Below are 27,316 nucleotides of genomic sequence, written 5' to 3' on the forward strand. Positions count from 1 at the left end.
AGGAACATTTCAGAAAACCATCGTCAGCTAACACGGTTCGTCCCTACGTTTACTAAGTCATTGTCCACATCTAAGAAACAAGAAACACCAAAACGCAGAAAAGTGTGATGTCGTCTGATGAGTCCACATTATAAATTGTTTTTGAAAATCGTGGACGTTGGGTCCCAACTGGGACTGGACAGCTTGTCTGAACCCAAGAGAATAAAGGATCATTTGCATTCTTATCAACGCAAAGTTCGCGTCTGTGATGGGATGGGCATGTGCGAGTGCCCACCGTATGGGTAACTTGCACATCTGTGAAGGTACCATAAACACTGAAAGGTTCATACACTTTTTGGAGCAACAAATGCCATCAAGCAGCTTATCCCTGTCTTCTTCAGAGATATCTCTACTTATTTCAGGCAATGCCGAGCCATATTCTGTACGTCTTACGACATAGTGGCTTCATAATAAAAAAGTGCGAATACTAGTCTGGCCTGCCAGCAGTCCAGACCTGTCTCGCAAAAAAATGTGTGCCGCATTATGAAGCGCAAAATCTGACAACAGAGGACCAGGAACTGTTGAGCAAATTAATTCGTACATCAAGCAAGAATGGCTACCGATTCCACCTACAAAGTTTAAACAATTAGTGTTCTCAGTTCCTAAATGAGGTCACTGATGGTGTAGTTGTACACACGCCTGATTTTGATGCGGGTAGCGTGGGATGAATTGTGATGCTGTCGCTATATGCCCTCTAACCGATTGGTGACCAGTCCAGGGTGTAGCCTGCCTTTCACCCAAGGTTAGCTGGGATAGGCAACCCTGTCGCAACCCTTGTGAGAATAAGCGGCTTGGAGAATGGACATGGAGTTCCCAAAGGCTTGTTGAGTGTTGTTTGAAGGAAAAGTTATGAAACGTGCCCATGTCGCAGCTTTTTTAAATGTGTTTCAGCCATTAATATTTAAAATTTGTGAGTATATTTAGAAAACATTCATCAGTTTGAACATTTACTATCTTGCCTTTGTAGTGTATTCAATTGAAAATAGTTTGAAAATAATTTGTAAATCATCGTGTTCTGTTTTTATTTACACTTTACCCAATGGCCGAATTCATTGGAAATGGGGTTTATAAAATATATGGCCAGGGTATGATTAATTTCAGGCTAAACTTCACAAGATCAATGTGCTTTATTTTACAAGCCTACCACCAACTCACTCATTCGTTAATTTACTTTATACTTTCCTCTCTCTCAGTATCTATTCATGACGACAACTAATCGTTATATCCAGTAGTTGTTCATCTTGTTCTCTTTTTTCAGATGTTTTTTCAGGTCTTGGAGAATGCAACTCCAGTCCTTTTTCCTGTCGCTTGTTTTTCTCATTGCTTGTTTGGACTCTGTTCTATAGTTGCATGCCCTATTCATAGGCAGTTAAAAAAAGTTCAAGTTCGACCTCAAGTCTTTGCTTAAATGCATCAATAACGTCACCTCTGGAATGGTTTGTTGTGGTTGCACAGCAAACTTGTACCCATGAATGACAGTACATTTTGTTCAAATATAGTGTATGAACATTGGATCATTCCTTTCAGTGCAAGCCGTATCGTATTTCATGGATCCAGTCATCTCTTAAGTTATCTCCTGACTGGCTATGCTGCTTGGATTTCGCATCCCCACCTTTTTAGCATTGATAATACAGGTATGACTGCGCATTTGCTTTAACAGTTCACAGAGGTGTGAGGATCTCACAGCAGTTGGCTTTCATTTGATTGACTTGTCGATCCTTCTTGAAGCAGCTTTATGCCTCAGCATATGGGAGGTGATACTGCTCCTCCTGCTTGTTGCAGCGTTTGGCTACGATTGAAAGGTAAAGCACCAGCAGAATAAGCCAGTAGCAGGCATACAGTACTGTCCCTGCTATCAACAGCACCTTTTCAGAGTCACTGAATGGCTGCTGTGTTTCACAGTAAATTGTATACACTACACCTCCTAGCAGTACCAGCGTCCACACCGTGACAGGGACGGCACCGATCAAGTTTACCACAATCTTCCTGCGGCCTGAAGTTCCCCACCCTGCTTTGTTAATTGTGAGTAAGGCAAATATTTTGGCAGGCAGTAAGCTCGACATGTAGAGTAGAGAATAAAGCGACATGAAGATCATGACCAGGCTACCGCGCAAGAAACAGGCGTAGGTGGCCTTCAGCATCCCAACCAGCTGGACGGTCAGCAAGAAGAGCAAGATGTTCCACAGCCTACCACGGTAGAAGAGGTGGATGACTGTGGCTACCAAGAAGAATGGGAAGAAGCCAGTAACCACAGATTCATAAGTCATCCAGAGGCTGTGCTTGTGGAACCACAAAGCATTATAGAGCCACTCACGGAAGTACGACTTACTCCAGCGAGTCTGCTGGTTGAGCCAACGCAGGTATTGGGTTGGCGTTTCAGTCTGACACTGTGATCGTGCTGTGTATTTTGTCTTATAGCCGAAGCTCAGCACTCGGTTGGTTAGGTGACGGTCATCGCCGAAGCTGCACTTGGAACCTAGGAAGGTTTGATGGTACCAGGCCTCGAGGAACCGCTGAAGAAGGGAGTTCCTGTACATCCCCAGTGGGCCACTGATACACTGGACACATCCAAAGTAGGACTGGCAGGCACGCTCAATGTTAAAGGCCATCCAGTAGCGCACACTACTGAGGAAGGAGATCCATGAGTCATACTTGTTAAGGATCTGTGAAAGGAAGACAAAGAGAAGACTTGTTCATCCATTGTCAGCAGACATGTTTGTGTTCATCTCTGACTGTGCTACCTGTACATCTCCTCCAACCCCTCCCACTGCTGCATCATCCTCAAAGATCTTCAGCATCTCGATGGTACATGCTGGATCTAGAACTGTGTCTGAGTCGCACACCTGCAAAGTACATTCTAATGAGTATCCCGTATTGACTGTTGCAGAATCCTCATGGGTCATGACCTTATCCATTAGCCAGGGAACAAATGATGTGAAACAGCTGGCATTTGGAGATTGACAGCCTCGGTCTGCGAGCCATCAATTTTCTATAGCATTTATCCTGGACAGCAGGTCCTCGGTTTATGATAGGCCCAACCTACGTTTTGTAGGTCGTAATAGCTATAGTATGAGAGCCACACTACCAAGAGCCCATGTCATTTTTGTATTTCCCTACACTGGTCCGGTATTGGGGCAGCAGGGTGATCAGAACCTCTGCTTCACTAGTCTGTTTTTTTTTTTGTCCTAACTCACTAAAAAGAGCTGACCTTTTCAGATCCGAACAGCTCCTTTTTAAATTGTTTTTTACCTAAATTAATTCATAACCAAAACAATGTAAATTTAGGCATACTAATGAAAATTTAAAACGAGCTGTTTTTTTCAGCAGAGTAAAAATGTGGAATACAAAAGAAAAAAACTCTGGATCCAGATAATTGTTTTATACTGTAATTAAGACACAGTGAGAAACAGAATGTATTTTTGTAATTTCTTCCGTGTGAAATTATCTGCCCAGTTTTTTTCTCAGAAAGGACTGAAGTTGCTACATTGTACGTGGAGCCAGCTCCTTGACAGATTTTTATTTTTATTTTTATTTTTATTTTTGCAGACGCTACCATCTGGCTTTGTATTGTGAATAAAAATTTCACACATTTTCTTAACTACAGTATCCCTGACCAGCATTTGTGTCCTCTCCTTGTTCTTTCTGGTCTCCCTCCCTCCCTTCTTTGTACTCTTGCATGTGTGCTGTGTGTAATTGACACCCCTCCCCCCCATGCCCAGTGCAATGACCAGTCACATGTGCCTGAGAATGAAAAGCAGCTTCTCTTGTAATTCACTTCAAACGTGCTGGCTCTAATGGCCTTTTCATACTGCATGGCAAAGCGTCTGATGCCCTCGACTTTCCCATTCATTGTGTGTGTTGCAAGGGCGTCAGCACGTTTTGACATGATGGCTATCATCGCGTCAATGCAGAGGGCGTTTGATGCTTGCCGTCAGATCATCGGATAGGAAAGTGTACTTTTCAGGAGTGTTGATGCGGTGATGTCAAAAATCTTGATGGAGTGATTTCTGAGTGCTAATTTGGCAGACTTTTGCTGTAAATAGCAAGGATGAAATAGAGGAAGGCTTAACAATTCGGGTGCCCCACTATTCTGAACTTTGGGCCAATAGAACAATTATATTGTGAAATTTCTCTATGGGAGGCTTTCAAACTCCCTGTCAAAGCTTCTTGCTAAACCTGAAATACACCTCAAAACGCTGTCAATGTAAATAGAAATGTATGAATTGAAACTCCAAAATGCTGCCATAAAATTAGTATGAGATTTTCCCATTTCTTTTTTTTTTTCTCTTTTTCTTGTTGCTGGGTAACCTCTCCCTCCTAAAATAAGCTCAGTTAGGGCTTTCTTTTCCAAAAATAGCAAATAAGTATTGCCGAGTTGCGGTTCACTCAGCGGAGAAAGCCTCCTGTTTTCCTTTTAGGTCGTTGAGTTACCACTTCCAAATATGAGATGGCCACACCCCCACTGGGATCGTTGTCCTCTCACACTGAGAAAGTACAGTGTGAAAACACTTTCAGAGCCATTTTGTTTGGAACCGACATTGCTATATCTCACAGTACTGGCATTCAATTCTTGTCTCTGCCGTTCTTGTCTGGAGTTTGCAGAGTCTCTCTTTGCTTGTGTGGTTTTTCCTCAGGGTACTCAAGCATCCTCCGACATTCTAAAGTGTTAGGTTAATTCAAGACTCTAAATTGAGCATAGATGTGAATGGGAGTTCAAATGTTTGTTTTCAAAATGTGACCGGTGACAAGCCCAGAGTCTAGGTCGCTTTGCGCCCAAAGTCAACTGGAATAGGCTCCACCTCACCAATAAACCAAATGAGGACAAGCAAGATAGAATAGACAATGGATGGATTGTCCAGTATAGTTACAACTGACTTGGTATACAGTATCTGATATGACACAATAGCTTCCTTCAATTAATGAATAATAATGGCCATCCCTCGAGTGGGTGCAATCCAGAATCTCAAGAAATTTTTTCCATAGGTGGTCCTTACCTGCACGTAATCCACAGTGTCCCCAAGTGCTTTAAAGGCCGTGTACATCACCTCCCTCTTCCCTCCCCACTCCTGCATGATACAGGTAAAGCGGCAACCTCTGACCAGGCGCGTCACTCGTATCGCCTCTTCCATGTGGACCGTGCTCCTTCCACCCCCTCCACTGCTCCCATCACTATGGTAGTTTCCCTTCCACACCATGCTGCCCGCTTGTTCAGCACCACCCATCACCTCCTGGAAAATGTCCATCATGTAGCGGTCTTCTGGTCTGTTCCCATCCACCACAAGCACTACTTTCAGTCCTGGGAAAGAAATCCGTCTGATACTGCGCAGACACTTCCTTAGGTAGTCTGGGTCCTCCTGGTAAGCAGCGATGCAGAGAGCCACAGAGCGGCGAAGATGTTGAGGGCGGGTGGGGATTTTCATCTGACGATGCTCAAGAAAGGCAAAAAGGCTCTGAAGGAGAAGGTGGAGGGAGAGGAACGCACCATAGAGGCCAAAGGACAGGTGGTGCTGCTCAGTTTGAATGAACTGGTAGCCTTTATAACACAAGAACAGAGAAAAATCAGTATTGTTGGTGTGTACCTGAAATGAATGAGCACAGTCAACAAGCTAACCTGTGATATAAGCTAGCAGGATGGTGAAGATAACCACTGCTGCAAAAAGGGTGGTGACCACAATCTTCAACATATTCCTGCGGCGACAGGTCATCTGAGGGTAAATCACATAAAGGTCAACGTTAGGATCAGAGAGTAAATGAGATACAAGAAAAGACGAGATGAAATAAGGAAGAATGGTCAAAAATACGTTCAGTGGAGTAATCATTTAGTGTTGCAAAATTCGTAGAATTTTCCAAGATGGAAACCTTAGCGAGATAGGTATTTGAATAAACTGTAAAATTAGAAGTCTATACAGCGACTGAAATAAGTATTTAATGCATCATAATGTTTCTCGAAAAATTTTTTTCGAAAGGTTCTACTGACATGAAAAATTCATCAGATGTTGGGAACAACACAAGTAATCTCACATGCAAAGAAAGCAGACCAATTAAGATCAGAAATTAAGTTGCGTGTAAAAAAAAAAAAAATGAAATGACACATTGGAAAAGTATTGAACATGTCATCTGGTATTTATTTCATCCTTTGTATGAAAGACTATTTGCTATGACGCCGCCTATATGAAGAAACTAGTCGCATGCATTGCGCTTGTGTGATTTTGTCCGATTCCTCCAAACAAACAGTCTTCAAATCTTGAATGTTCCTTGGCCTTCTTCTATTGAGTTTGAATTTCAATACTTTTTATAGATTTTTGATTGGATTGAGGTCATGTCTAGCAGCTTCTTTTTTATTTTCTTGGAAACCACTTGTGAGTTTCTTTGGCAGTATGTTTTGGATCATTATCCTGCTGAAATCTCCACCCTCCTTTCATTTTCATCATCGTCATAGATGGCAGTAGATTTTCTGTCAAAAATGTCTCGGTACATTTCCCCATTCATCCTTCCTTCAATCATGTGAAATCTACCAATGCCATTTGCTGAAAAGCAGCCCCAAACCATCATGTTCCAGCCTCCAAACTTTAATGTTAGTATGGTGTTTTCATGCTAATGTGCAGTGCCATTTCTCCTCCAAACGTGGTGGGCATTATGGCATCCAAGCAGTTCAATTTTGCTCTTATCGAATCAGACTACCTGGCATGGATGCATGAACAAAGATAAGAGAAATTGCATGCAGTAGTTTCCATGGCACACCAATGATGTCCCATGGCAGCTTGGTTGGTTACATCAGGCTGCTATCCCTTATATTTCTAATTTGGAAGGGTGTTCTCTGATTTGCAAGCTTCCTTCTTTTTCTTCCAAACATAAAGATGGCTCTTTATGGCCAAATTGTTAAATTTTTGTTTCCTCAGCCCATTGGACATTGTCCACATTTTTTGGGTACCGTTTATCCTCACTCAGGTCACAGGTGTGCTGGAGACGCATCCCAACTATCTCTAGGCGAGAGGCGGGGTGCAGCCAGCCAATTGGAGGGTACATATAAACAAACAACCATTGGCAGTCACATTCACACCTACGAGCAATTTAGAGTCTTCAATTAGCCTACCATTCACATTTTTTGAAGGGGGAGGAAACGAGAGTACCCAGTATGGAGAGAACATGGAATCTCCACTAAGGTGAGGCCGGATTTGAACCTGGGTCGTCAGAACTGTGAAGCAGATGTACTAACCAGTTACCCGCCGTGCCTCCCCCTTTGAACATGTCTCCCAAAATTAAGGTCTGCAACCCTGTCTGCATTTGCAAACTGTCATATTTCTTTTGATTGTTTCATTTCTTGTAATGGCTTAGATAGTATTTTACCCCATGTTGCTACAGTACAGTACAGAACAGTACAGGACACGTTTCATTGTGAACAATGACACATTCTCACCAGCTTCAGCCCATGTCTTGTGCTGTTTTTCTTTGGTTGATGTGCACATTTGGTCCCAAAACACGTTCATTTCTGGGACAGAAAACACTGTAACACTTCTGAAGCAAAATGATGGCAGCACATTCCCATTGTGTTTATACTTGCATATTGAACAACTGAACACCTTCAGTCATCTGGAAATTCCACTCAAGGATGAAACAAACTTGTGCAAGTCCACAATCCTCTTCCTGTAATCTTGACTGGTTTCTTTTGACTTTCCCATATTGTTACACAAAGAAGCAATGTGTTTCAGGTGTGCCGAGTTCAAATACATGGCTATGTTTCTAATAAATACAAACCTTGTCAATAAACCTAGTAAAAACCTCCAAAGAAATGATTATCTGTTTTGTTTTTTTTTTTATGGTATTCAGAAATTCCCAGAAAATGCGTTGTTTATTTAAATAGTCTTTTTCTCATTATTATTCCCTGGACAATTCCTCAGCTTAACTTGGAACAACTCGTGGTACAGTTCTGGAAAGTTCTATGAATTGACTGGTAATGTTCTGCTCCTTTAGGTTCCTATTTCTGTCTTTGACATCACCAGTGCATGTAGTATGCAAGTCTTTCGGAAAGCTTTAAAAGTGTCATTAGTTGACTGCCAATTCTTGTAGTTTTTCCTGAGAAAAGACTTCATCAGCTTAAAACACATCAGCATCAGTCCCTGACATGATGAGCACACCCTGCCAGAAACATGGAGGTTGAACGTCACAAGAAAATAACAGTAATACTATAACGTTTTTGTTTTATCCGAGAACTCCCGTTTCCTCTCACATTCCAAAAACGTATTAAGTGGAGACTCTAAATTGCCCCTCGATGTGACTGTGCCTAGCGATTGGGCAGCAACCAGTTGGGATAGGCTCCAGCACTCCCGTGACCCTTGTGGGGATAAGCGGCTAAGAAAAAGGATGGATAGATGGAAACTACTCAACCTACTAGTGAACACATTCAGGAACGGTTCCTTTGGTGCTACCACTGTTACAATTTGAATAGCAACTAATACTTGAACTTTATACACATCAGTATCAGTCGCCTAATAACTACAAATATACAACTACTAATAATAATATGAGGAGGAAATACTACTATTACTGATATTAATGACAAACATACAATTCCAAGCATTCCAATTTATCCATCAAACTCCCATTACCACCATTAATTATGTTGCAAGTAGTCCCAGAGCTCATTAAATGTTATTAAATATAGTTCAGTGTGTGAGGATTTGCCTTGGGGAGTAGAGGGTTCCTGGTTTGAAGCCTGTGTGTGAACAAAAGAAGAATTGGAACTGTTTGTTGAGTATTGTCCTTTGTGTATGTATGTAAATCAGTCGCAGAAGTAACCTAATGATGCACACCAAAAGCATTGTGTTTTATATCATCCTCTACCCCCACCCCCAACCTCCGCCCTCAGACATCCCCTTAGTAAAGCATCTCGCACTCCCTCCCAAGTCTCTCTTCATGTGAATTTAGTTGAATTTTCTTGAAATTGTAATGCACTCTATTCCCAACTGCCTTGATGACAGCCTGCACAGCTTCTATATTTGAAATCAAACAAAACAAAACAAAAAGGGTTCCACTACAGCAGGGGTGCTCAACGTGTTAATCGCGAGGCAGTTTCGGTTGATCGCAACAGCGTGCCGAAAAAAAAAAAGAAGACGTCAGCCGTATTTTTTTTTAAACTTTAGCTCACTGCGCATGCGCAAACACCAACTGTCATGGTCCTACCGGTCCAGCCCTGGCTGTGCAGGTCTCCTGCACACCTGCGCCTCATCAGCTATAATGAACCCTAGTATATATAGGACCCAGCGGACGGTCTGGCTTTGCCAGATCGTTGCCACCCATGCCTCGTTCCCACACTTCCGCATTCCTGATCCTGAACCCCTGTGTACCGACCTCTGCCTGTCCTCCCACCAACCCCGTAAGCTTGACGCTTCTGATACTACTGCTCGCTCTGACTGACTCTCCGGCATTCGACCTTGGAACGAATAAAGATCTTCCTTTAGCTGTCTTCCTGTCTATCGAGTCGTGCATTTGGGTCCGCCCTAGTGTTCTGGTTATGACAACGACAATACAGGAAAATACGCTGTCAGTGCGTTCCCCCCTATTTTAAGCTCTTTCTTAAGAAATCTTAACAAACATGAGTATGGATGCTGCAGTAAAGAAGACAAAAAATTATCACTTTCTTACGGAATTGGAGGCGGCCAACTTTTTAACAATGTCATTTTGCCTCATCTGCCAATGTAGTGAAATGTGCCATGGCATTTTTTAACTGTTTATGGAAAATACGACACAGACATTCTGCCAAAAAGCAAGCAGAATATGAGAAAAGTGAACAAACTAAAATCCCAATTGGCCGCACAGCAGTCACTTTTCACACAATATAGTTCAACACCGAAAGCCGCCACGGAAGCATCGTTTCCGGGTTCGTCACATCATCGTTAATAAGAAGTCCTTCCAAGATGGAGAGATGGTAAAATAGCCATATCTGACTCATTGTTCCAATCTTTTAAAAATATGGCAGGAATATTTTCTTCAATAAAATCTCTGCATCTGTAAAGGAGTACAATTAAATGGTGCTGTGAAGCCATGGCTGATGTGTGGAAGGACATCGGAGATTGTGTTTCTCACTGCAGTTGGAGGAATCCAATGACGTGAGTGACACAGCACAGGTGTGCATTTCCATTCGTATGGTGTTTAATCGTCATCAACGTGAACTCAGATAGTTACAAAAAATATTTAAAGTTAATTATGTTGTTGTAGCGCTGAAGAAAAGGAGTCGGAGGCGGAGTGTTGAACACAGGAGCAAAACTCGTTTTAATGCAGACATCAACAGAGTGAACCCATTACGGCGGGAACTCTAACCCACTAACACCGGAAGTGTAACCACCAATAACGTCCGTGCAGAACCTCGTAACCCAACTCGAAGTCCCGTAGGTGAATTATTTAAAGCACCACACAAGCCCCCCCAGAATTCACCCACAGTCAAAATCCCTGTGCCTGTCACGGCCCATCGGAACGTGAGTTGGACCCAAATGCAGGACTCGGACGATACAAGGTAGTTCGGGGGAAACGTTTATTATTCAGTGGTCGGGGATTGAGCAGGCAGTCAGGTGCAGCAGCAGTAGTTGGGACGTCGGGCGAAGAGAGCAAGTGAGCGGGCAGGCAGGAGTCGGTACACGGGAGAACGATCAAAGCAGGCAGAAGTATCAAAGGAGTCAGGCTTACTGGATTGGTCGGAGAACAGGCGAAGGTCGGTACACACGGGTTGTCGATCTGGGATACAGGAGTACTCCTTCCTTGGGGACGCACCTGAGTGTGACCCATGGAAGCTTATCCAACCAGTTGCCGTCGGTCAAGCTGGCACGCAAGGCTGCTTTCATGGAGCGGTGGAAAGACTCGCAGAGACCGTTTGCCTGGCGGTGAAGGCCGGTAGTGTGGTGCAGCTTGACCCCCAAACTCTCAGCGACTACGTTCCAGAGTTCGGCGGTAAACTGAGGGCCACGGTTGGAAGAGAGATCGGGAGGGGTCCCAAAGTGCGTAACCCACGTGCCGATGAACGCCTGGGCCACGTCCAACGATGTCGTCAAGGAGAGGGGTAACGACTTCGGTCCAGTGGGTCATCATGTCCACCACAGTGAGCAAGTAGGTGAAACCGTGCAAGGGAGGAAGCAGACCCACCAAGTCAACGTTGACGTGGTCGAACCTCCTCTCGGGGACAGTGAAGGACTCGAAGGGGGCTTTTGCGTGGCGATGCACCTTAGCACGCTGACAGGCCACGCACGAGTTGACCCAGGTCTGCACCCCGTGGTCCGAGGCCTGGACCGCGCTCATACGGGAGTAGTCAAGGCCCAGATGCACAGTCCCGATGACTGCCCTGGACAGGAAGTCCCCGACCACATTGGATTTGCCAGCGATGTGTTGGATGTCCGTAGTGTACTCCGAGATGAACACCAGTTGCCGCTGTTGGTGGGCGGACCACGGCTCGGCCACCTTGGACAGGGCGAATGTGAGGGGTTCGTGGTCCACATATGCCATAAACTCATGGCTTTCCAGTAGGGAACGGAAGTGGCGGATCGCCAGCCAGAGGCCGAGGAGCTCCCTATCAAATGTGCTGTATTTGCGTTCCCTGGGGACCAGCTGACGGCTGAAAAAGGCCAGCGGTTGCCAGGCGCCGACCCACTGTTCGAATATGGCCCCAACGGCGGAGTCTGACGCGTCGGTAGTGAGAGCGACGGGAGCCTCGGAGGAAGGGTGGGCCAGCATAGTGGCCCGACTCAGTGCGGCCTTTGTGGCCCCGAAGGCTTCCACCCTCTCGGCCTTTCATTTAATGTCCTGGTTCGGGGCCTTCCCCTTAAGAGCCTCATACAGCGGGCGCATGGTGTCGGCTGCCTGGTGGATGAACCGGTGATAGAAAGTCATCATCCCCAGAAACTCCTGGAGCCTCCGAACTGAGTGAGATCGGGGATAAAGCGGAGATGGCCTCCACCTTGGGGTGGCGCTGTTTTTGTCGATGAGGTGCCCTAGGAACTGGATGGAGGGCACCCCGAAAACACACTTCGCCGGGTTGATGATCAGGCCATGCCGCTCTAGTCTCGCAAAGAGGGTCCTAGAGGTGCTTCAGATGTTCTTCCTCTGAGGAGCTGGCAACGAGGATGTCATCCAAAAAGACGAAGACAAAGGGCAAGTCTCTCAGCACCGAATCCATTAACCATTGGAAAGACTGGGCCGCGTTATTCAGTCCAAACGGCATCCTCAGAAACTTAAACATGCTAAATGGTGCGACTACAGCCATCTTGGGAACATCTGAGGGGTGCACGGGGACTTGGTGATAACCGCGCACCAGGTCGACCTTGGAGAACAGGCTTTTGCCCGCCAGGTGGGCCGAGAAGACCTGAATGTGGGGGACAGGGTAACGGTCGGGTGTAGTGGCGTCATTAAGGCGGCGGTAGTCACCACACGGTCGCGGCGAGGCCCACGGCCTATCCAAGCGGTGAACGTTGCCCAGGCACTCCATTTTGGCAAACTCGGACTTAGCAACTGCTAGCTTCTCGGCGTCGAGCCATCAGGCTCTAGAGTGAATCGGGGGGCCCGTGGTCTCAATGTGGTACTCAACTCCACATTTAGTTGCGGCAGAGGAGAAAGTGGGCCATGTCAAGCCGGGGAACTCACCAAGGAGGAGCTGATACTTGGTGCCATCTGAGAGTGAACTGGAGAGACCGCCATAAGTCGCCTCGTTCTGGACACAGGCAACCGAGGAGAAAGTCAGTGCATCCACCAGACGGCCCTTCTTCAGGTCCACCAGCAGCCCATGGGCACAAAAAAAATCAGCGCCGAGTAGAGAGAACGAGACATCGGCAGTCACAAAATCCCATGTAAAGCGCTGACCCCCGAAACACAAGTCCACAGTCTTTATGCCATACGTGTGGATAGGGGAGCCATTAGCGGACGGTAGGGGTGGCCCCTGAGTCCCGCCAGCGGCGTCATCCACAGTGGTGGTCAGGATACTCCTCTCGGCGCCGGTGTCGCAAAGGAATTTGCGCCTGGAAAGGGTGTCCATGTCGAAGAGCAGCCGGTTGTTCTCGCCCACGCTCACGGCTGCTACGGAGCTCGGGCTTTGGCGTTTCCCGACGCGTCGTTGTTGCAAGGGGCGCAGCACCTCTTCGCTTTCGTGCCAAAACGGGTGTGGAAGTAGCACAAGCCTGTGCCAGCGCGGCCATCAGTGGCAATGGGGCCCCTGCTGGATGGCACCCCAGCACCCGGGGGGGAGTAACTGCGCGCCGGGGCCAGCACTCCAGGGGAGAAGCTTTGGGTGGCCAGGAAGAAATGGTCGGCCTCCTCAGCCAGGGCATGGGGTTCAGTGATAGAAATGTTAGGGAGCACTGTCTGAATATGCGGCGGGATGTGTCTGAGAAACAGTTCCATGAAAAGACGTCGGGCTCCCTCTGGCCGTGAAAGCTCGAAAACCTTGAGGAGGTGAGCATATTTATCTCGGGCCGGGGGAGATGTGATGAAACTCACTGCTGTTGAGCTCCTAAGTGCTGAGACAACGTGCTAATAGCGCGCGGTGTCATCCGAGATCCCGTGAAGGGCGAATCCAGCCTCCGTCTGCGCGAACCACGCTGTCGCGGACGTCTCTCAAAACTCCGGAAATTTGAGGATGGCGGTTGCCATGTTCGGTTCAGTCTCGGAAACGCCAGGAATGACGTCGGGGTCACCAGTGTCGCGCCGAAGAAAAGGAATCGGAGCCGGAGTGTTGAACACAGGAGCAAACCTCGTTTTAATGCAGACGTCAACAGGGTGAACCCATTACGGCGGGAACTCTCTAACCGACTAACACCAGAAGTGTAACCACCAATCACGTCGGTGCGGAACCTCGTAACCTAACTCGAGGTCCCGTAGGTGAATTATGTAAAGCACCACATTGTGTAATATCGGCTCACGCGGTTATGCAAGGCACACAAACATACATTTACACAAAAGAATCCTAAATATACTTTAAAACAAATGTATTTTGCATTTTTGTAGTGAGGAGATCTTTGTGACTTGGTCATTCTATTCCGTAATTGGTCACTCTTAAAAAAAAAAAAACAACTCCCCACACCCCGTCCATCACGCTTGAGAAGTAGAAGTAAAATTTCTGGACACCCCAGCACTACAGAGTTGAGTTTCAGGTTTATTTCGTATAAAATTCTCAGCAGAATATCATGGCCCCTTTGTTGACTTGAGGGTTCATGGCACTAATTAAAGGTCATTCGGGGTGTGGCCGGTGTGCAGGACTAATGTACAATTGTACAATTCCCTCCTTTCATTCTGAAAATTTCCTCTCAACCGACCAATTCTCCGCCCGCTTCTTAGGAAACACAGCGCAATAATAATATCATTGCATTCAGCTCTTGGGAGGCCCATGTACAGCTTGTTGAGGTGAAATTAACCCATATTTACAAATACATCTCTACTAGAGTGTTGGAGGAGTTACTGGGTCATTTTCCTGTCCCAAAAGAGGAAAGTATTTAGTTAGTAGATAGCGATCATGCTATATTGCGTGTGCATTACACATTTTTCCTCCCTAGGAATGAGGAGATGGTGTCTTGTTTCAAAAGGACCCCCCAAATGATCTTATTTATTTATTAGTATTGCTCATTTTTGGAAACAGGTTGGGGGGAAAGCGGTGTTCAAATAATGTTTATTCTTGTTAATGTTGTATGTTGTAAAATATGCATATTTTTCAAATGAGTAGAAGGTGTAATGGCTAATGATGAATCCATCCATCCATTTCCAATAGCATGTTCAGTGGAGCCAGGAGCTGCAGTCTATCCCGGTCGACTTTGGGCGAAAGACAGACTACACCGTGGATTGGTCGCCAATCAATTCCAGGGGATACAGACAGCAGGCAACAATTTACAATTCCTTTGATACCTGCACTGAGTGGCAGCTGAACCCTACAGAAGTCAGGCAAGTGAACTATGACACCACCAGTGGTTTCAAATTATTTGCTTGTGTGCAAACGGGAGCATAACTACTGCTGGTTTGAAAAAGTCCAAAACAATACAAGACAATACAGTGGAATATTTATATTTATTGGGTACAGTATACTGGAAAACCGAAATGGGCCACACAATAAGGTGAGTTAAACTAAGAAGAAGTTAGAGTTCCATGTGCCATTTGATCAGAAGACACCACCACTTGAGTGCTGTTTTGCATACTATATTTACATTTTTCACAAGACTTTCAACAAGCCTCAGTAAATTATATGTTAAAGAGTTGAGATTAGGAGTAATTCATGCAAAGTACACCAATGACACTTCAGCTATGATTGAGCATCATTGCAAAAAAGTTGAAAGGACGTGGTGATGAGGTTTTTGTATTCGGGGGTTCTAGTTTGTTGTCATGTGTGAGGCGTTATAATTACTACCACCACAACCACCACCCACACACAAAACAACTTTGTTTGGCTTTTACTTTATTTACTCTTCAAAATCTGAGGTCCTGAGTTCAATCCCGGACCCGCCTGTGTGGAGTTTGCATGCTCTCCCGGTGCCTGCGTGGGCTTTCTCTGGGCACTCTGGTTACCTCCCACATCCCCAAAACATGAATTAATTGGATATTCTATATTGCCCCGAGGTGTGATTATGAGTACGACTGTTGTCTGTCTTTATATGTCCTGCGATTGACTGGCAAAAAGTTCAGGGTGTACCCTGCCTCCTGCCTGTTGACAGCTGGGATTGGCTCCGGCACTACCGCGACACTTGTGAGGATAAGTGGCTAAGAACACGGATGGATAGATATTGCTTACACCTGAGCAAGGGCTACATGAACCAAAACTCATAGAGACAATGTAAAAACTGCAAACAGGCGGGAATAGGATTTGAACCCCCGGTCCTCAGAACTGTGAGGCAGACACTAACGAGTCACCCACTGTGCCGCTGCAACCCAACATCTCTCTGCAAATTCAAATGAATTCCTCTCTGCCAGTGGCATTCCATACTCAGATTTGTTTTAGTACTTATTGGATCTCATTAGCTGGACATGATGGTGGTGAATTTGTTTGCTTTGTTTTGCCAGTGCCCATTTCTGGAAGTGTAGATGCACACGCACATACACAGAAAAAAACATGTTTTCTCTACGTCACATTGCAAACACATTGGCCACTCAAACATGAACACACTCAACTCTTTGTGCTGTGTCTTCTAACTCAACTTTAATGTCACTTCCGTGAGCTCTCCAAAACTTTTCCATTCGGAATGTGTCCCGCCAGAACATATTTGCTTACAGATGAATACTTTCATTCATTCTCCTTGAGAATAAAAGCTCACAATTGAAGATGAAGCCTTATTGTGAGTTGACCTAATCATTGCTTTCACAAGAATCCTGAACCCTGTTTTAACAATAAATGAAAAAAGGGGGGATTTATCTTTTCTCCTCTCCCAGTGGGCATCAATTTACATTATAAGGACATACTGCTGTCTCCTCAATTGAATGACTTCCTTACCTTGGTGATCCAGTGGACCCGCTGTCTTTGTCTCCCCCCAAGGATCTGTCCTCCTGGTCTGTGCGTCCTGCCGGGACGTCTTCTTCTACCCTTAGCACAGCACTCTCCTTGTTCGCTCCCCCTCCTTCCACCAGCTCACACTACATCTTTATTCCTGCATGCTCGCTTCAGTCATAGGATCCCAAAAATACAGCCGGCAGCCTCAACCACTGCTAGACCACTTCTATGAGACCCAAACGCCCCCCCCAACCCACCCCCCCCCCCCACCACCTGCTCCTCCTCCACCACCCTCCCCCCGTCTGTCTCCCAGGACACCCTCTGATGAAGCCCATCAAGTTTGAATATGATCAGTCTTGCTCCTATCCTAGGTCTCCATCCTGGCCGGCCCACCGGGAGGTCAAAGAGGCCAAGAGGGTTGAAGGTCAGCCATGCTTTGTCTCCAGCTTTTCTGTTGTCCCGGGTTGCAGGATCAGCGCCACTTCAAGCCTCCAGCGTGCAGCAGAGCCTCCATCGTTCTGCCCTCGGTTGTGCTCTCCGCATGCCACCGTCGATCCGTCCTTGCCTCTCTCTCCCCTCCCTCCCTGGTGTACCTCCACGCCTTTCTGTTCTCACTGCAATGCAGCCAGCGGAATCCGTCAAGCCATGGGACTCTTTGATTACACGAAGCCACCTCTCGCCTTCTCTCTGCCTTCCTCAAAGCATCTTTTATGGCTTTATTTATTCTTGCCTCCCTCCTCCTCTCCCCTGTTTCAAGCCTTAGCTGCTGACATCCTGCACGTTCAATCACACAGACTGCCTGCATGCCTCACTGGGATCAATATGAGGCTCCCACCTAAAAATACTAGGTGCATGTCCACTGTGAGGGAGATAATCTAAAAAGAAAAATTCACAAATCACAATATTTGTGTGATACAGCTGCAAATAAGTATTTGAACACCTGAGAAAACCAATGTAAATATTTGGTACAGTTGCGTTTGTTTGCAATTACAGAGGTCAAACTTTTCCTGTAGTTGTTCACCAGGTTTTCACACACTGCAGAAGGGATTTTGGTCCACTCCTCCACACAGATCTTCTCTAGATCAGATAGGTTTCTGGGCTTTCGCTGGGAAAGACCGAGTTTCAGCTCCCTCCACAGATTTTCTATTGGGTTTAGGTCTGGAGACTGGCTAGGCCATGCCACAACCTTGATATGTTTCTTACAGAGCCACTCGTTGGTTTATCTGGCTCTGTGCTTCGGGTCATGGTCATGTTGAAAGACCCACCCACGACTCATCTTCAATGCTCTGACTGAGGGAAAGAGCTTGGTCCCCAAAACCTCATAATACATGGCCACGGTCATCATCTCCTTAATACAGTGCAGTCGTCCTGTCCCATGTGCAGAAAAAAACCCCTAAAGCATGATGCCACCACCCCCATGCTTCACAGTAGGGATGGTGTTCTTGGGATGGAACTCATCAGTCGTCTTCCTCCAAACACAGTTTGTGGAATTATGACCAAAAAGTTCAATTTTGGTCTCATCTGACCCCAAAACCTTCTCCCATGACTCCTCTGTATCATCCAAATGGTCATTGGCAAGCTTAAGACGGGCCTTGACATGTGCTGGTTTAAGCAGGGGAACCTTCCGTGCCATGTATGATTTCAAACCATGACGTCTTAGTGTATTACCAACAGTCACCTTGGAAACGAGGGTCCCAGCTCTTTTCAGGTCATTGACCAAGTCCCGTCGTATAGTCCTGGGCAGATTCCTCACCTTTCTAAGCATCATTGAGACCCCACAAAGTGATATCTTGCATTGGGGTCTACTCCGATTGAGATTGATGTTTAGCTTCTTCCATTTTCTCATGATTGCTCCAAGAGTGGTCCTTTTTTCCACCAAGCTGCTTGGCAATTTCTCCGTGGCCCTTTCCAGCTATGTGGAGTTGTACAATTTTGTCTCTGGTGTCTTTGGACAGCTCTTTGGTCTTGGCCATGTTACAAGTTTGAGTCTTACTGATTGTATGGAGTGGACAGGTGTCTTTATGCAGCTAACGACTAAAAGTATGACCAAAAAGCTTCACTTCAGCAAGATTACATTTCCATCAACAGTGGCAAAGGTGAAGTGAGTATTTGGAATGCGTGTTTAGATTTAGTTGTGAATTAATGTGGTGAAAGGGGGCCCATTTACATGTTGTATTCCATCCTGCAACCTTCTATAATGAAGGCTTATCAACTCACAAAAATTCACTGCACTGATACAGCATGAGCTCTCCTATCTCATTGTACAACATATTTTGGGCACAGACAATAGAAATTGTTTATTTGTATATTGTATATACTCTAAAAACAGCTTACCAACAGTGAACTTCAGAGGTGGGAAAATAATGGTGTGGGGCTGCTTTTCAGCAAAAGGTACTGGTAAACTTCACATTATTGAAGGAAGGATGAATGAGCAAATGTACCGAGACATTCTTGACAAAACCTGCTGTCATCTATGAGAAATGAAAATAAAACAAGGGTGGACAGGATAATAAGACAAAACACACTTCAAAGGATATTCTCAATAGTCAAAGAAGAAGAATTAAGCTGTTAGAATGGTCCAGCCATTCACCTGACTTGAATCCCATCAAAAATCTATAGAAAGAACTGAAACTCAAGGTCCATAAAAGAATCCCACAGAACTGTCAAGATTTGAAGACTGCTTGTGTGGAGGAATGGGCCAAAATCACACCGGAACAATGCACATGACAAGTTCCTCCAGATAGGAAGCATCTTGACGCTCTTATTGCAAACATCCAATCCATTCATCCAGTTTCTACCACTTCTCCGGGTCAGGTCACAGGGGAAGTAGCTTCACCAGGGATACCCAGACTTCCCTTTCTCCAGCCACTTCTTCCAGCTCTTCCGAAGCAAACAAACAAAGGGTTTTAATATAAATACCTCTATGCATGTTCAATACTTTTTAACCTGTCTCAATAGATTCTCATTTGTTCTACTTTCTTTGTATGGATGATACCAATTGCACCTGCTTACATACCATTATACCCCCCATTCAAGCTTATGTAAGATTTAAAGAGTCCAATTAACCGATCAGACTTTTTTCTTTTTCTTTTAATGTCACAGGAAGACAGAGTAGCTAGAAAACAAATCCCCACAAAAACAAAAGAAGATAAAGTCTTGACAGTGAGGCCCTTTTAGGAACTCGCTCATAAGAAAAACAAATATGTCATTTATACTTAATGTTCATGTACATTTATGGTTCAATCCTTTTGCTTAAGTCTGTGCTACAGGGCACCTTCAATATCCCCAGAATGCAAGACCTGCAAACTGGATTCAAAATGTCTGATCCAATCAAAGATGTGTTGTCCTAATTGTTCTGCCGACAAAATACATTACAAAGTGCCTCGAGGGAATCACACACCTTTTGACTTTTAATATAGTCTTGTAGCATGTTACATCTAACGTAACACACATTCAGTGATTTTGGTATGAACACTGTGTTGTTACCGTTACCTACCTCAACACAGAACATACTGTAGGCTGCTTTCCCAAATTCGTCATAAATCCATTCAATTTTTCTAGAGAAATTACATTTACCCAGCCAAGCATGTCTGCCTCACATTTCTTAGAGGTGGCGTTCGAATCTCAACGTTAGGGTTAGTATGCCTGTTCTCTTGGTTCTTGTGTGAGTTGTTGGTGGGTTCATAAAAGGTCAAAATTGTCTCTTGGTCTCAATGTGAGAATGAATGTTTGTTTGTCTATGAGTCCTGTGATTGGCTGGCAACCAGTCGAGGGTGAACATGAACTCTAAAGTCAACTGGGATAGCCTCCAGCTCACTTGTTTTACCCCAATGAGGACAAGCTGTATAGAATATTACTGTAACTAGTGGTTAAAATTATTCATTGGCTTAGTTGAAACATGTCCAAGAAAATACAATAGTCAGTACCGAATTAAATGGACGGGCAAGATTTATTTGAATGACTACATTTTGGAAAAGAACACTTCAAATAAAGTCAGTGAGAGAATAATTCTCAATGAAACATGCATTCAACTTTTGGTGGAAAATGGAAATTAGGGATATACTGAAAATGACTAACGTGATTTCAGTTGTCTAGCTGGTGTGCTATTAAGGTGTCCGAATTATTGTTTGGCACTCTGGCAAAGTAGCAATCAAACGTTGTACATCTAAAAAGCAGATACCCACCCTTTGACAAGTTCTACAACTGCTACGAATAATAATATTTTTTTATAGATCTTGTTTAGACGTACGAAAACACTAAGAATGTAACTACAATAATGATTTTATTCATAAAATCTTGATCTCGTGAGAAAGAAAACTTTCTGCTCTCTGTCAAGACAAAAATTGCGAAAGATATCACACTGTGTGACCAAGCCGTTACCCAGTTCAGTGCTGGTCATATTCAAGTAACCCTAATCCTATATAGTGCCACGAGCCACCCCAAAACTAACCCAACTCCTATTTAATTTATTGTCTCTCAATACAATTATAATTATGGATTTATTCCTGAAAAGCATCAGGTGATAATGAATCAATCAAACTTTGTCATGGCTTTTCATACAGAATAGAATGCAATTCAAAGCACTTTACATGAATTAAAAACACATTTTGAGCCGCTTATCCTCACGAGGGCCGTGGGAGTGCTGGAGCCAATCCGAGCAGTCATCGGGGAAGCAGGCTACACCCTGAACTGGTTGCCAGCCAATCGCAGGGCACATGGAGACACAACAGTTACACTCACAATCACACCTTTGGGCAATTTAGAGTCCCCAATTAATGCATGTTTTTGGGATGTAGGAGGAAACCAGAGTGTCCGGAGAAAATCTACGGAGGCACGGGGAGAAAATACAAACTCCACACAGGTGAGGATGGGATTTTAACCCCGGTCCTCAGAACTGAGAGGCCAACACTCTTACCAGTTGTTCCATCGTACCGCCGCAACACTTTTCTGAAATCATCAGCAAGAACCTCAACAATGTCATGAACCAGGCTGGACCACGGCCAAGAGGGGCGTGGCCACTTCTCTGGGCGATGACACCTGTCACTGCTCACGGCTGTTTCACATTGGGACTGTAATTCGACTGTGTATTTAAGTTGGAATTTATGTCACTGGCATTTTTCAGTTCATTGTACGTTGTGCCCTGAGTTAGTGAGTTGCATTCACTGACATTAGGAATCTCCACCACTGAAACTAGTGTTGTGTTGAGCTATCATCGTCACAGTGTTTCTATGCCACCTCAGTTTAGTCCTGTCTCAGTTTATGTTCCATAGTCAAGTTCTAGTTCCTAGTTTGTCTCCTAGTCATCGTACCTCGCTACATGTCTTTTGGATCCTGCTTAGCCTAGCGTTTCTGTACCTCTGGCTTCTTGGACTGGTCACACAGTGTATGACCTCAGCTTGAATAAAACTACGCCTAACATCATGTCCTCATCTTGGAGTCCTGCATTTGGGTCCAGCCCCACACCAGAGGTTTGTGACAAACAATACTCGGGCTGTTTGCTCTGGTTGATAAACTCAGAACCTCCCAACTCAGATAGCTCCAGAAATCGAAAAGGCTGATAAATTCAGTTTGCCTGATATGTAAGTGAAATAAAAAAAATCCATCAATTTAAATATCAGCACAAATCAGCAAAATGATGAAATGATACTACATCTGAACCCACCAATGGAAAACTATTACCGTGTCAGAATTTGATAGTTGACGAAAAAAAAAAATAGTGGAGAAAACAGTTCAGCAGCTGAAACCATCAACGAGCTGTCTCGACTCAAAACCATCTGACGTTTTCAAGACTATTGTGAAGTCACCGCTAGCTGATTTGCAGCAAATCATCAATTGCCCACTTCAGTCTGGAGAGATTTCTTAAGCTCTTAAAGTTGCTGCAGTTCAGCCTTTTCAAAAAAAAACAGAGCGCTGGACAAGCTATAAACCTACTGTATTTCTTATCTCACCTTCATAGCCAAACTCAACTCAACAATTGCTTGAATTTACTTGGACTTTTGGACAAATTTCAAACAGGTTTCCAAACTCATCCCAGTACATAATCTGCTCTAATCAAAGTGCTAAATGATATAGGGTTGAATCCTGATTGAGGAAAGGTGTCAATTTACGTCTTGTTGGATCTCAGTGCGGCTTTTGATATGGTAGATCATAATATACTGCTGAACAGATTGGAAACGGGTAGGACTAAATGGAATGGTCTTTAAATGGTACAGGTCCTACCTGGAGGAAAGGAGCTTCTTTGTCACCCCCGGAAGTGCTCAACCTCAATAAATGTCAATGACCTCTGGCAGGGGTGTCAAACTCATTTTTGTTGTGGGCCACATTGTAGTTACAATTTCCCTCAGAGGGCTGTTATGGTGAAACCATACAAATCCTGAATCACCTCATCATATTTAGACATGAAATTTATGAACTAGTTTTGGAATCAGAAATCAAGTGTAATGGGTTTTTCAACCATCGTTCATGTTTAGTAACACAAAAATGCTGATATCTTAACATCATCATTTATGATATGTAACGATTTGAAATGTTGGGACATATTTGCACAAGAATCATGGATTTTGACACCGATGATTTGCCTTCGCGGGCCACATAAAATCATATGCCGGGCCAGGTCTGGGTCCGGGCCTTGAGTTTGACAGCTGTGAACTAAGGGGTCCCTAAAGGGTATAGTTCTTGTTCATCCTGTATATGCTACCCTTGATTCAAATTATTCAAAAATGTAATTTTGACTATAATAGCTATGCAGATGACTACAGTTCAATTGAGGTTTTGTGTCACTGTCTAAAGTAGATAATTGGATGACCGAAAATGTTCAACTAAACCACAACAAAACTTATACAACTGTTTTTGGCAATAAAGAGGATTGCTCACTTATCTTTAAAAAAAAAAAACAAAGAACAAGTCTGAAACCTTAGTGTTCTGATAGATTCTGAACTGACTTTCAAAAGTCATATCAAATTAATTACAAAAACTGCCTTTTATTGAAGTTTTGTATGTCAAGCAGGTCAGGAAAAACTTATCCATGGTTTCATCTCAAGTAGACTTGACAATTGTAATGGTCTTCTGACTGGGATCCCCAAAAAGAGCATTAAACAGCTGCACCTCATTCAGAATGCGGGAGCTTGGGTTCTGACCAAACCAAAGAGGTCAGTGAATATAACTCCAATTCTGAAGTCTTTACACCGCCTTTCAGTCATCTTTAGAATAGATTTTAAAGTTCTGCTACTGGTCTACAAATCACTAAATGGTTTAAGTCCTGAATACATGACAGGTAGGCACTGATGGTGTAGTGGTACACATGACTGACTTTGGTGGGGGTAGCGTGGGATTGATTCCTGCTCAGTGATGGTGTCAATATCCTCCCTTCGACTGACCAGTTCAGGTTGTAGTCCACCTTTCACCCGAAGCTAGCTGGGATAGGCTCTCCCATGACCCTTGTGAGGATAAGCGGCTTGAATAATGGATGGATGGATACATGAAAGAAATGAACATCTCATGTAGAAATGCAGAATACAAACCCAGTAGAGCTCTGAGATTGACTAACTGAGGTCAAATAGCGGAGCGCAGAGTCCAAGGCAAACATGGTAAAGCAGCATTTGCTGCACACAAATGGAAGTTGCCAACAGAGGTGATAAGTCTGTTTTCAAATCCATCTTAAAAACTCTCATGGGTTTTAGCGTAATTCCACTTTTCTGTGATATTTCCAGCACTAAACACTGTTTTAATTCTACTTTTTATTTTCAAATGTTTTTATTTTTGTATTTGAATGCTTTTAATCATGTAAAGGGCATTGAGTTACCTTGTGTATGAAATGTGCTATACATTTTAATTTTATTTTTTGCTTTGGAGAGAAATGTTTCTGCTCAGTGTCAGAAAGCTTTGTCTTACTATTAGGTCAGTGCTTTTGTATTGTATTGTATTATGACCCCGAAACACACACATCTAAAAACACCCAGGAATTCCCAAAACCAAAACATAAAGACTATTCTGAAGCAGCCTTCTATGAGCCTTGACCTAAAACCTTTTGAACATCAATGGAAGGAGCGGAAACGTCCTTTCTGGAGAAAGGACCCTTCAAACCTGAGACAGCTGGAGCAGTTTGATTATGAAGAATGGTCCAAAATACCTGCTGAGGGGCGCAGAAGTCTCACTGAAGGTTATTATAAAAAACATTTTATGGTCTCCAAAAAGTGTGCAACAAAATATTAACTTAAGAACACTATTTTTCTTCAGGTTAGTTTCATGAGTTTGGCTTCTTAGATCATTCTTTGGTTTTCATTGGTTAATTTTCAGTTTGTTTCTTGCTTTTTGTCAGATTCAAGATGTTTCTGCGACCACTGTGAGTTTTTCTTTCATTTAAACAATTTTTTCCTTGTGTGTAATTGTAAGCATTAAATACACTTTTTGAGAAGAAGAGAAAGCACAGCAGTACAGTATTGTAATCGAAGTGATTAGTGATGGTGTGTATTAGCGTCTCTGTGCTGGCCCGAAAGAGGTTGCAGACTCTGGCTATCTTCCTCAACTGATTGAAGTCTCAAATCCACAGAACAATATAGAATCCCAGAATAATCACGGGTTTTGATTTAAAATCCTGGTTAAGTAATATTTTTGGAGAGGCCTTCTTCTGCCAGTAAAGTGAAAGAGGCTACATTTGTAAAGCGCCACATGCTACTGCGATACCTTGACTCCGTAACAAGGTGAATACTGTATCCATAGAAACAAAACTGAACCCTGCCATGTTTACCCATGTTTGATGGATGAGAGGGATAATGGACAAAAGAAGGAATGTAGAATGAATCGGACCCTGTTCAAACCCAAGAAGTCATTTGGGTGTTTATTTAGAGTAGTCACCCCCAACTTCCACAATTCAGTATAAATTTATGACTGTGTTCCAAGGGACATTTCTAATGGACTGATTACATCACATTTCCAAACATTCAAACTCCTCATGCAGATCCAGCTCAAGAAAGAAGGGGAAATACAGTATATTACTAATGTTAATTCATTTCAAATATATCTTTAGTCCAATAATTTCAGTTGTTAAAAAATATAGAAACTAAAAAGTAGGGCTGATTTTAGATTTTACAAACTGTAACACACAGTGTCATCATAATGTGAACATAGTTTGTTTTTCCATAAGTACAAATTCATTGTTTTGACAAACGCTGTTCTCTTCAATATTTTTGGGGAGTGTGAAATTTTAATAAAATGGGGGAAAAAAAACACCATTCCATGTGGCCCACAAAAGCATATCATTTGTATCAACTTCCATGAGTCTAGCTAAAATATATACCACAAGTTCAAATTATCATATGTAATTCATAACATTGAGATATTGGATTCATTTTTGTGACCTAAGCCCCTTTTACACTACAACAAGGGGACTATTATATTTGACTTTTTGTGGTGTTCAACCATCAATAAGCTTTTTCAGGATTGGTTCTTTCCAAGAAAAAGAACACAAAGAAAAATTGAAGAAAAAAAAGACAAACACTTGAACTCTTGTATGGTTGAAACTACAACTGAATTGACATTGTCGGTCCATCAGTTCTGATTAAAAAAAAAAAAAAAAAAAAATATGCCATAAATCTTAGCCATCTTAGCCATAAATATGTCCCCTTGAGTTCAACATTATGCTGGTGGTAAAGAAAGTAATACTGTCCTGTAACACTTAAGTTTTATGGCAGCACAACGATTTTCTTCTCCAACTTTTGTTTGGGGAAGATGAGGCTTCGCATAATGTCGTCCAGCTCTTCTAGAGCCTGCTGGGCGTGGAGCACGGCAACCTCATCTGAGTCAGATCGAACCACCCACTTTAGAGCTCGGTACAGGTCCAGCAAAACATCACTGAGGATCTGGTGGACATATAGAGAAGGTATACGATTTACACTGGTGATGTAACTAACACTAAAGCCAGATAAATTGTTATTCACACAATGAGAGATAATCTCTACATGACCCTTCACCTTCCATGAGACTGTCACCACCTGATCTAACCTTTGTTAGGTGTTCTGCCGGCGTCTGTACTCATGTCACCGGGTATCATTAAATTCTGTACAGTTGGTGCACTGCAGCAGCTGTTCAGTAATGACAGAGCCTGGTTTGAGAGGACCACTATAACAACACCTGAGTCACTCATCACATTTCTTCTTTCTTGGGGCAGGGTTTGGGCATTGCACTGCAATTTTTTAATGACAAGTACCTACCAGTAATTTAATGATAGAAAGATAAAACTGCTGCTTAATTTGTTAAACAATTGTTGAGCGCATGTTGAAGAGGTTACAATGACTGCCTTGCAGCTGAGAGGTTCTGGTTTCAAACCCCAACTCAGAGCTTCCTTTGTGCAGTTTGTATATTCTCCATAAGCTTGCGTGGGTTTTCTCTGGGTACTCCAGCTTCCTCCATCACTGCAAAAGTGTTTCGCTTTTTATCTCTGGAACGCAGAATCTGTTTCCTTCCTGATTGGAGTGATAGCTGGATATTCCCATGATGTTTATACTTGCATATAATTTTTTTTAACAGAAGAACGTGGCACCTTGAAGCATCTGGAAATTGCACCCAAGGTAGAACCAGTCTTGTGGAGCTCCACAGTTCTTTGATTACTTGGCCAATTTCTTTCCATTTTCCCATGATTATAAACAAGGAAGCAGTGTTTGAGGTGTGGCCTTGAATACATTCGGGATGATCTCCAGGGATGCAGTCCATTAACTCACGTTGTCATTTCGCCTATCAGGAGCTTACAAACGCATCATCTGTGCTTGACTGTGTTCTTTAAAGACAGTACTTTTTGTGTACGTAGACTTTTGACCTTGAAGAAAATAATCTGTCAGAAAA

The 27,316-nt window shown here is 43.7% G+C and overlaps 2 protein-coding genes across 2 annotated transcripts in view; both read right to left on the minus strand.

Annotated features, from left to right (window-relative positions):
* Positions 1–1,743: 1,743 nt before the first annotated feature.
* has3 (hyaluronan synthase 3) lies at positions 1,744–16,526 on the minus strand. Its single transcript, XM_061823766.1, has 5 exons — positions 16,484–16,526; positions 5,651–5,744; positions 5,034–5,572; positions 2,781–2,882; positions 1,744–2,702 (listed from the first exon to the last, which is right to left on the minus strand). Exons 2-5 carry the CDS (start codon positions 5,742–5,744, stop codon positions 1,773–1,775), a joined length of 1,665 nt encoding a protein of 554 aa, XP_061679750.1. The 5' UTR covers positions 16,484–16,526; the 3' UTR covers positions 1,744–1,772.
* Positions 16,527–25,285: 8,759 nt separating this feature from the next.
* Positions 25,286–27,316, minus strand: part of tango6 (transport and golgi organization 6 homolog (Drosophila)) — a 42,728-nt gene continuing 40,697 nt past the window's right edge. Inside the window, exon 18 of the mRNA XM_061822956.1 lies at positions 25,286–26,337. Within this exon, the coding sequence (XP_061678940.1) occupies positions 26,161–26,337 (177 nt within the window). The 3' untranslated portion in view covers positions 25,286–26,160. The remainder of the gene's footprint in view (positions 26,338–27,316) is intronic.

Source organism: Syngnathoides biaculeatus, chromosome 6, assembly GCF_019802595.1.
Source record: "Syngnathoides biaculeatus isolate LvHL_M chromosome 6, ASM1980259v1, whole genome shotgun sequence".
NCBI lineage: Eukaryota > Metazoa > Chordata > Actinopteri > Syngnathiformes > Syngnathidae > Syngnathoides > Syngnathoides biaculeatus.

Coding starts and splice junctions, on each gene's coding strand:
- has3 (XM_061823766.1), bottom strand. CDS start 5,744: ATGACCTGTCGCCGCAGGAATATGTTGAAGATTGTGGTCACCACCCTT. Junction 5,573..5,650: donor CCTGCTAGCTTATATCACAG/GTTAGCTTGTTG, acceptor TGTGTTATAAAG/GCTACCAGTTCATTCAAACT. Junction 2,883..5,033: donor ACACTGTGGATTACGTGCAG/GTAAGGACCACC, acceptor TGTACTTTGCAG/GTGTGCGACTCAGACACAGT.